Consider the following 10,040-nt stretch of genomic DNA (forward strand, 5'->3'; position numbering starts at 1 on the left):
TCCAAAAAGCGGAGGAGAATTGTGGACCACGGTCAGAAACTACATCCCTTGGCAGTCCGTGGATCCGGAAGACGTGTTCCAGGACCACCTGGGCGGTCTCCTTGGCGGTTGGGAGCTTGGGGAGGGAAATGAAGTGTGCCATCTTGCTGAAACGGTCAACTATGGTAAGAATGACGGTCATGCCACTTGAAGGGGGCAGCCCCGTGACAAAGTCAAGGGCGATGTGAGACCAGGGACGTCTGGGCACAGGCAGGGGCTGCAGCAATCCGGCTGGGGGCTGGCAGGACGACTTGTGTTGGTTGCAGATGGGGCAGGCTTGGACGAATTCCCGTACATCCTTTCTCAGAGAGGGCCACCAGAACCTCTGGGCGAGCAGGTTGTAAGTGCGGGTGGAGCCAGGGTGACAAGCTAGGCGGGAGTCATGTCCCCACTGAACGACCTGGGACCTCAGGTCTTCGGGGACAAAAAGGCGGTCAGCTGGGCAAGTGCTGGGACCTGGCTGGTTACGGAGAGCCTCCAGCACCTGTTCCTCAACAGCCCAGGTCAGAGCTGCAACGATGCAGGGACTTGGCAGAATCGACACAGGGTCCTTGGAGGGGGTGTCATCCTTCTGGAATTGACGGGAGAGGGCGTCTGGCTTGGTGTTGCGTGATCCAGGCCGGTATGACAGAGTGAAATTAAACCTGGTGAAGAACAGGGCCCAGCGGGACTGCCTGGAGTTCAACCGTTTGGCCGTGCGGATGTACTCCAAGTTCTTATGATCGGTCCAAACGAGAAATGGAATGGTGGACCCCTCCAGCCAGTGACGCCACTCCTCCAAGGCAAGCTTCACAGCCAGCAGCTCACGGTTCCCTATGTCGTAATTGCACTCAGAGGGGGACAACCGACGTGAGAAAAAGGCACAGGGATGGAGCTTCCTATCCTCCGCAGCCCACTGAGAAATCACAGCACCAACTCCCACATCCGAGGCGTCCACCTCCACAATGAATTGCCGGTCCACATCAGGCATCTGGAGGATGGGAGCGGAGGTGAACCTCACCTTGAGGGTACTGAAGGCCTTGTCGGCTGCTGGGGTCCAGGTGAAGGGTTGCTTGGTGCTGGTTAGAGCAGTGAGAGGGGCAGCAACGGTACTGTAGTTCCGGATAAACTTTCTATAGAAGTTAGCAAACCCCAGAAACTGTTGCAGCTTCTTTCTGTTCTCCGGAACTGGCCATGAAGTGACTGCTGATACTTTGGCAGGATCCATTTGGATACTTCCCTCTGCCACTATGTACCCCAGGAAGGCCACTGTCTTGACGTGAAACTCACATTTCTCTGCCTTGGCGTAGAGGGAATTCTCCAGAAGACGATGAAGGACTTGCTGGACATGGCGGGTGTGTTCAGACAGGTTTCTGGAGTAGATTAAGATGTCATCCAGGTAAACGAAGACAAACTTGTTTAACATGTCCCGCAGTACATCATTCACTAGAGCCTGGAACACAGCAGGAGCATTGGTGAGACCAAAAGGCATAACCAGATACTCGTAGTGGCCTGTTGGTGTATTGAATGCGGTTTTCCATTCATCTCCCTCCCGGATCCGCACTAGGTGGTAAGCGTTTCTGAGATCCAACTTGGTAAAAACAGTGGCTCCCTGGAGCAACTCAAAAGCAGAGGTGAGCAGAGGCAGAGGGTAACGGTTCTTCACTGTGATGTCGTTGAGTCCCCTGTAGTCGATGCAGGGGCGAAGAGATCCGTCCTTCTTCCCCACAAAGAAGAAGCCAGCACCAGCAGGAGATGAAGATGAACGGATTAATCCTGCGGACAGAGAGCCATTGATGTAGTCCTCCATGGACTTTCTTTCAGGAGCAGACAACGAATAAAGACGACCCTTTGGAGGGGCTGTTCCAGGGAGGAGGTCGATGGCACAGTCGTACGGTCGGTGAGGGGGCAGAGATGTGGCTCTTGCTTTGTTAAACACCTCTCTGAGACCATGGTAGCATTCTGGGACATTGGAGAGGTCAGGAGCGGAGTTAGTAGGTACTGGCCGAGGGGGTAGTGCGGCAGCAAGCAGGCAGGTTCGGTGGCAGTCCTCTCCCCACTCCCTGATCACCCCGGTCACCCAGTCGAGCTGAGGGTTGTGCCGGCGGAGCCATGGGTAACCCAGGATGAGGGGTTGGCCTGGAGAGGGGAGCAGGTGAAACTGGATAGTTTCTTGATGGTTTCCGGACAGACCCATCGAGACCGGGGCCGTGACATGAGTGACCGATCCGAGTAAGTGTCCGTCCAGTGCCCGGGCAGGAATAGGAGGTGTCAAACGGAGGTTCTCCAGTCCCAGTTGGCGTGCCAGCTTGATGTCCATTATGTTGGCTTCGGCGCCAGAATCCACCAGAGCAGCCAGGGTGTGAGTTGAGTCAGAGAGGCGGAGGTGAACTTGCAGCAGGGGTTTGCGGTCGGAGGACTGGATGGTCATTGAACTCAACCGGACTCCCCCTATGCCCGGTGAGCTTCGGCCCTTTAAAGGGCAGGTTACCACACGATGTCCATCACCTCCACAATAGAGGCAGAGGTTTGAGGTGAAGCGGCGCTGGCGCTCTGCAGGAGTGAGAGAGGCTCGCCCAATCTCCATAGGCTCAGACTGATCAAGCTGACCTGGGTGAGTGGCAGTAGATGACAGGAGCCCAGTCGGATCTCTCCGAATGCCGGTAGTAGGTGGACCTTGGCGCCCCCTCTCACGACGACGGGTCTGTATCCTTCTGTCGATCCTGACAGTCAGTGCGATGGCTTCATCAAGAGTGGAAGGCAGTTCATGGGAGACCAACTCGTCCTTGATATAGTCAGCCAAACTATGGAAGAACGCGTCCACCAACGATGGTGTGTTCCAAGAACTTCGTCTAGCCAGGGTTCGGAAGTCGATGGAATGGTCTGCGACTGTACGTCTGCCTTGTCGAATACTGAACAGTTCACGAGACGCCTCTGCGGTTGGTGAATCCAGGTCAAACACCTTCAGCATCTCCTCAGCAAACAGGTCGAAGGTTGCACATGCGGGGGTTTGACGTTCGAACTCTGCTGTTCCCCAGAGTCGAGCTCGGCCCGTCAGGTGAGTGATGGCATACCCAACTTTAGCCCCCTCCGTGGCGAAGGTCCTTGGCTGCAAGGAGAACTGAAGTCGGCAGCTAGTCAGGAATGGCCGGACCTGGGTTGAATCGCCGTTGAACCGCTCGGGGTTTCCAATCTTGGGTTCCGGAGCAGCGGCTGCAATGACCGGGGCAGGTAACTCGGGGGCAGGGCTGGTGGGCAGACTGGCTGGGGTAAGGTTGGTGAGGAGTTGAATGATCATGGCGAGTTGTTGTTGCTGCTGCTGGAACTGCTGCTCATGCTCATCGGTTTCCATGTCGGGGAAAGTGTGCGCTGAGTCCATAATGGTCAGATCGTACTGTCACGGTTCAGACAGACGACCAGAGGACCACAATTGCGTCACACCAGAAAGTTTATTAAAACTTAAGGGAAAAGGGAAGTAGGGAGTGAATGAAGGCTCCAGGGGTAACAGGGATCCCGTCCAATGTGCTGGGTCTGTGCCCCCCCCAGTGGCAGCGATGCGTCCTATGAAGCCGGTGGTGGGTGGTCCAGAAGTCCTGGGGGGGGGGAGACACAGACACAACAGGGCGGAATGAAACAAGGCAGCAGTACAGTTCAAGGGAAATCCAAAAAACGTAGTAGCAAGGCAGAAGGCTGGTCAGAGTTACCGGGATTGAAGAGTAGTCAGGAGTCGTTATGGCAGAAGCAGGTCTGGATCTCCTGGGGCAGAAGAGTATCCAAAAATCAGGCAGGTCCGGGGTCACAAAACCAGGGTGAGCCAGAAGCGCGAGCAAACAGGTTCCGGGTGTGAGCTTTGCAGACGATCTGACACCGGAGAGCTGAAAGACAGGGCCTTAAATACTGGGAGAGGTAGAGGGTAATGCAGCGCAGCTGGCAGAGTAATTAGAGCAGAGCAGAGCAGGGACAGGTGGAGCTAGTTAGGCTGAGTAGAGAGAGTGGTGAGCAGAGTGGAAGAAAATTAAGGTGGTAACCCGGTGGAGTGAGAGGCTCATGACAGGTATGTCTCTATCAGCTTTGCACATCTGGATTTTGGGATTTTCTCCCATTGTCCTTGCAGATTTTCTCAAGCTCTGTTAAGTTATATGGGGAGTGGATGTGAACAGAAAACTTAAAGTTTTTCCATTGATTTTCAATGGGATTCAAGTCTGGGCTTTGGCTGGACTTTCAAATGTTTGTTCTGAAGCCATTCCAGTGTTGCTTTGACTGTATGCTTGTGGTCACTGTCCTGTTGGAGCGCACATTTTTGCCCCAGTCTAAGGTCGCTTGCACTCTGAATCAGGTGTGCCTGTATTTTGCTCCATTCATGGTTCCCTCTATACTTACCAGTCTCCCTGCCGCTGAAAGGATCCCCATAGCATGATGCTGCCACCACCATGCTTCACGGTAGGGAAGAAGGGTGATGAGCTTTGCCTGGTTTTCTCCAGACATAGCAGTTTGCATTCAGGCCAAAGAGTTCAATTTTTGTGTCATCAGACCACATCATCTTTTGCCTTATGCTCTTAGTCGTTCATGTGCCTTTTTGCAAACTCCAGGCGTGCTGTCATGTGCCTTTTTCTCAGTAGTGGCTTCCATCTAGCCACTCTCCCATAAAGCCCAGATTGGCGAAGTGCTGTAGAGACGTCCTCGTGGCAGGTTTTCCCATCTCAGCCAAGGAACTCTGTAGTTCTGTCAGAGTGGTCCGGTTGCTCAGTTTGGTCGGACGGCCAGCTCGAGGCAGAGTCTGGTAGTTCCATATTTTTTCAATTTCCCAATGATGGAGACCACTGTGGTCTTGGAAACGTTCAACATTTGTTTTATACCCTTCCCCAGATACACAGTACCAGTCAAAAGTTTGGACACACCTACTCATTCCAGGGTTTTTCTTTATTTTTAGTATTTTCTACATTGTAGAATACTAGTGAAGATATCAAAACTATGAAATAACACATTTGGAATCATAAGTAACCATAAAAGTGTTCAACAAATCAAAATATATTTGAGATTTGAGATTCTTCAAATAGCCACCCTTTGCCTTGATGACAGCTTTGCACACTCTTGGCATTCTCTCAACCAGCTTCAACTGGAATGCTTTTCCAACAGTCTTGAAGGAGTTGGCTGCTTTTCCTTCACTCTGCCGTCCGACTCATCCCAAACCATCTCAATTGGGTTGAGGTCGGGGGATTGTGGAGGCCAGGTCATCTGATGCAGCACTCCATCACTCTCCTTCTTAGTAAAATAGCTCTTACACAGCCTGGAGGTGTGTTGGGTCATTGTCCCACTAAGCCCAAACCAGATGGGATGGCGTATCACTGCAGAATGCTGTGGTAGCCATGCTGGTTAAGTGTGCCTTGAATTCTAAATAAATCACAGACTGTGTCACCAACAAAGCACCCGCACACCATAACACCTCCTCCTCCATGCTTTACGGTGGGAAATACACATGCAGAGATCATCCGTTCACCCACACCGCATCTCACAAAGCCACGGCGGTTGGAACCAAAAATCTCCAATTTGGACTCCAGACCAAAGCAATGCAGATGTAGATGCACAGTGGCTAGGAAAAATCTCTTAGAAAGGCAGGAACCTAGGAAGAAACCTAGAGAGGAACCAGGCTCTGAGGGGTGGCCAGTCCTCTTCTGGCTGTGCCGGGTGGAGATTATAAGAGTACATGGCCTTTAAGGCCAGATCATTCTTTAAGATGTTCAAACGTTCATAGATGACCAGCAGGGACAAATAATAATCACAGTGGTTGTCAGTTGGCTTTTCATAGCCGAGCATTCAGAGGATGAGACAGCAGGTGAGAGAGAGAGATGAAAACAACAGGTCTGGGACAAGTTATTGATATGTTCATCAAGAGAGAGATCAGGGTCAAGAGTAACGCTGAGGTCCTTCAGTTTTATTTGAGACGACTATTCAACCATCACTATTAATTGTCAGATCAAAATGCAGATCTCTTTGTTTCTTGGGACCTAAAACAAGCATATATGTCAGAGTTTTAAAGTTTTAAAAATGCAGCCATTCACTGCCTTATGTCTGAAACACAGGCTTCCAAGGTAGGCAATCTTTGAGCTTCACCATGTTTTGTTGAAATGTAGGGTTAGGGTTAGTGTGTCGTCCGCATAGCAGTGAGAGTTTAAGTTGTGTTTCCGAATGACATCACCAAGAGGTAGAATATATAGTGAAAACAATAGTGGTCCTAAAATGGTAAAAATTCTAATAATTAGCTGGTTGATTATCTGCATCCAGTTAATTACAACTAAGGTTGGAGCAAAAACCTACAGAAGGGTAGCTCTCCAGGAACAGCGTTGCTCTAGCGTTGCTGTAGCGTTGCTGTAGCGTTGCTGTAGCGTTGCTCTAGCGTTGCTGTAGCGTTGCTCTAGCGTTGCTGTAGCGTTGCTCTAGCGTTGCTGTAGCGTTGCTGTAGCGTTGCTCTAGCATTGCTGTAGCGTTGCTCTAGCGTTGCTCTAGCGTTGCTGTAGCGTTGCTCTAGCGTTGCTCTAGCGTTGCTCTAGCGTTGGAGATCCCTGGTCTAGAGAGAAACACATTAAACAAACTACCATTCCAGGCGGCCATGATGGCTGAGGAGCTGAAGAAAGAGCAGGATACTAGCTCTCACCTGGAGAGGATGAAGAAGAACCTGGAGGTCACAGTCAAGGACCTGCAGCACCGCCTGGATGAGGCTGAGAATCTGGCCATGAAGGGAGGCAAGAAGCAGCTCCAGAAACTGGAGTCCAGGGTGAGTTAACAGCAGGGTGGATTAGAGTGGATTGAAAGACTGATTTCTGGATATTTATTTGATCATGTAAAAATACACAGGGGCATTGTGTAATGACTTTTCTCTCAATAACCCACCTAGATAAGGAAAAGCTGTTGTTAACATTACAGATCCCTTCCATTAAAATTGTAAAAGTACATATGAACAGACAACTATTGTGCCTCCTTGACCGAGTAGAAGACTCTGTTTTACAAAGATTTGTTACTCATGATTTCACCACCTCAAACACATGCCTATGTTCATGTCTTCTACAAAGGTGCGTGAGCTTGAGACTGAGTTGGAGGCCGAGCAGAAAAGAGGTGTAGACGCGGTCAAGGGAGTCCGCAAGTATGAGCGCAGAGTCAAGGAGCTCACTTACCAGGTAAGAGGAAGTGCCTTCTTCACACACTTGACACTAACACAGACAGGTTTGTGTATAAAACTGAGGCATTGATTCTTTGATTTTGTCCCACAGACTGAGGAAGATAAGAAGAACGTTGGCAGACTTCAGGACCTGGTAGATAAGCTGCAGATGAAAATGAAGGCCTACAAGAGGCAGGCTGAGGAAGCGGTGAGTCACAGACTTAGTCAAATACTCTGAAAGCTTTCGAAAACATATTTTTCCCTAGTTAACTTCATGTCAATACAGTTTAGTTAAAGCTGAGATCCGCCAAAGGTGAAACAGCAACACTGGTTGCCCCAGGCACATTTGTTATCATTTTTGTTTTGTTTATCAAACGAAGGAGATGAGTATGAAGTTTTGTGCTAAAATATAATCTATTGTGTGTGCAAGTTAGTGAAATGCTCAACTTGCAAGCCCTACCCAACAGTGCAGTAGTCAATAATAGTATAACTAATAAATACATATATAACCCTAACACGAGAAATAAACAAGAGGAAAAAATATATAATTTAGAAAAAAAAGTGTTTGTTGTTTTAAGTAGCGTCTTTGTTGTTGTAATAACGGATGCTTCACTGCAACGGATTCCAACTTTAAAGTACTTCTGCACAACAGTCAGTTGATATTGCAAGTTATTGCTGAAGACATTATGCACATTTCTGAGGACCTCCTATGTCTGTGTTACCTACTTAAAGAATAGGGTTATTATTCATATTAATCTGCTGTTCTGGGGTTTGGTCTACTGGTAGCACTGCAGCAACACACTTTCTCTGCTGTATCATCTAGCCCCCTATATACCGTACATTGCTGTCTGACGATAAAAAAAAACTTTAAATACTTACAAAATATATATATATCTGAATTTGCTACCTGAATCTTCAAACTTTGAAACTGATGTTATGCTCTCCCTCGCTTTTCCTCACCCAGGAGGAAGCAGCCAATCAGCACATGTCTAAGTTCAGGAAGGTTCAGCATGAGCTGGAGGAGGCTGAGGAGCGTGCGGACATCGCTGAGACTCAGGTCAACAAGCTCAGAGCCAAGACCCGCGACACTGGAAAGGTACAGAGCTACACCTGACTCATGTTCAAATATGACCACATCAACACCACCTATGCTTCACTATAATTCAAACTAGGTTGGTACTTCGAAATTCTAAATAGAAAATCCAATCTGAGCACTGCTTGATCCATTATATTATTTTGATGTTCATATATTTTGCATGTTCATTATTACTGATCCATTCGTTTCCTTCTTCCTTCCTACAGGGCAAAGAAGCTTCTGAATAAACAAGATGAAACATCTTACTGTGTTGCATAAAATAGGACTTTTATGATGACATTTTGAGCATTGATTAAAAACATGTTGGCCAACATATACTTATTTTTTGACTGTGGACTTATTACTCAGCAAACAGCTTTTTCATACCATAAAAATATTTCACTTTATTTAAAGGAGCAATCTGGGATTCCAAAAAAAAACAAAGCATTCACCCCAACAAAGCAACCATGTTTCTGGGGTAAACCGCTGAGGGATGAGGCTGGAGTTAGTGGAGCAAGCCCTTTGTTCATGTCAATGCCAGAGCATTCAGCCAGAAGGGTCCTACTAATCACCCCCAACAACCCCCAACAACCCCCAACAACCCCCAACAACACCAAACAACCCCCAACAACCCCCAACAACCCCCAACAACCCCAAACAACCCCCAACAACCCCCAACAACCCCCAACAACCCCCAACAACCCCCAACATTCCCCAACAACACCAAACAACTTCAAACAACCCCCAACAACACCAAACAACACCAAACAACCCCCAACAACCCCCAACAACCCCCAACAACCCCCAACAACCCCCAACAACACCAAACAACACCAAACAACCCCCAACAACACCAAACAACCCCCAACAACACCAAACAACACCAAACAACACCAAACAACCCCCAACAACACCAAACAACCCCCAACAACACCAAACAACCCCCAACAACCCCCAACAACACCAAACAACACCAAACAAGTACCAAAAACAACCCCATGAACATATAGCTTGGTAGCTGTTTCTAATCAATTTGTCCTGGGAGATGAACATTGGATTGTTATTTTACTTGACATGCATCTTTGATTAATCTCTCCTCATTCATCTTTCAAGCACCACATGGGTTTATAGGCTCATGTAAACCCAATGAGGAGATGGGAGAGATGGAACATGCTGGAACCAAGCGTCTCAAATGGAACCAAGTTATATTTTCGCCACGTATTTCTGAAACCCAGGTTCTTCTGACACCCATTTTGACCTTATTAGTGGACCAGGATGTCCTCACGTTGCTGACATTGGCCCCATAATAGAGCTACAGCAAGATATGAGACCTGGAAAATAAGATCTGGATGAACCGAGGCCAGTGTCATTAAAGCAGCCTTAAGATGTATTGGATTATATGTTCCTGTCCGATCCTCCCAAGGCCCTGCCAAAATATGTCAAATATATGCAATGAAAGTTTTATAATGATAGTTTACTCAACTGCTTAACAACATCTGGCAATTATCAGTATATCAATCCCCACCCAGAGTAAGTTTGGAGCTTAGAGAAACATGTCCCTCAAATACAAAAATGCAGATCGTATATCATGCAAGATCTTTGCACATTAAAATATACTGAACAAAAATATAAACACAACATGCAACAATTTCTAAGATTTCATTGAGTTAAAGTTCATATAAGGAAATCAGTCAATTGAAATAAATGCATTAGGCCCTAATCTATAGATTTCACATGACTGGGAATACAGATATGCATCTGTTGGTCACAGATACCTTTAAAAAATTGTAGGGG

The 10,040-nt window shown here is 47.9% G+C and overlaps 1 protein-coding gene across 1 annotated transcript in view; it reads left to right on the forward strand.

Annotated features, from left to right (window-relative positions):
* Nucleotides 1-8,285, forward strand: part of LOC311134522 (myosin heavy chain, fast skeletal muscle-like) — a gene marked incomplete at both ends in the record, with an annotated part of 39,572 nt that extends 31,287 nt beyond the window's left edge. The window contains 4 exons of the mRNA XM_084168225.1: nt 6,620-6,790; nt 7,086-7,190; nt 7,284-7,379; nt 8,136-8,285. Of these exons, the coding sequence (XP_084024351.1) occupies nt 6,620-6,790; nt 7,086-7,190; nt 7,284-7,379; nt 8,136-8,285 (522 nt within the window). The remainder of the gene's footprint in view (nt 1-6,619; nt 6,791-7,085; nt 7,191-7,283; nt 7,380-8,135) is intronic.
* Between the last annotated feature and the right edge of the window lie 1,755 nt (nt 8,286-10,040).

Source organism: Coregonus lavaretus (genome assembly GCF_964263955.1).
Source record: "Coregonus lavaretus genome assembly, chromosome: 1".
NCBI classification, from domain to species: Eukaryota; Metazoa; Chordata; class Actinopteri; order Salmoniformes; family Salmonidae; genus Coregonus; species Coregonus lavaretus.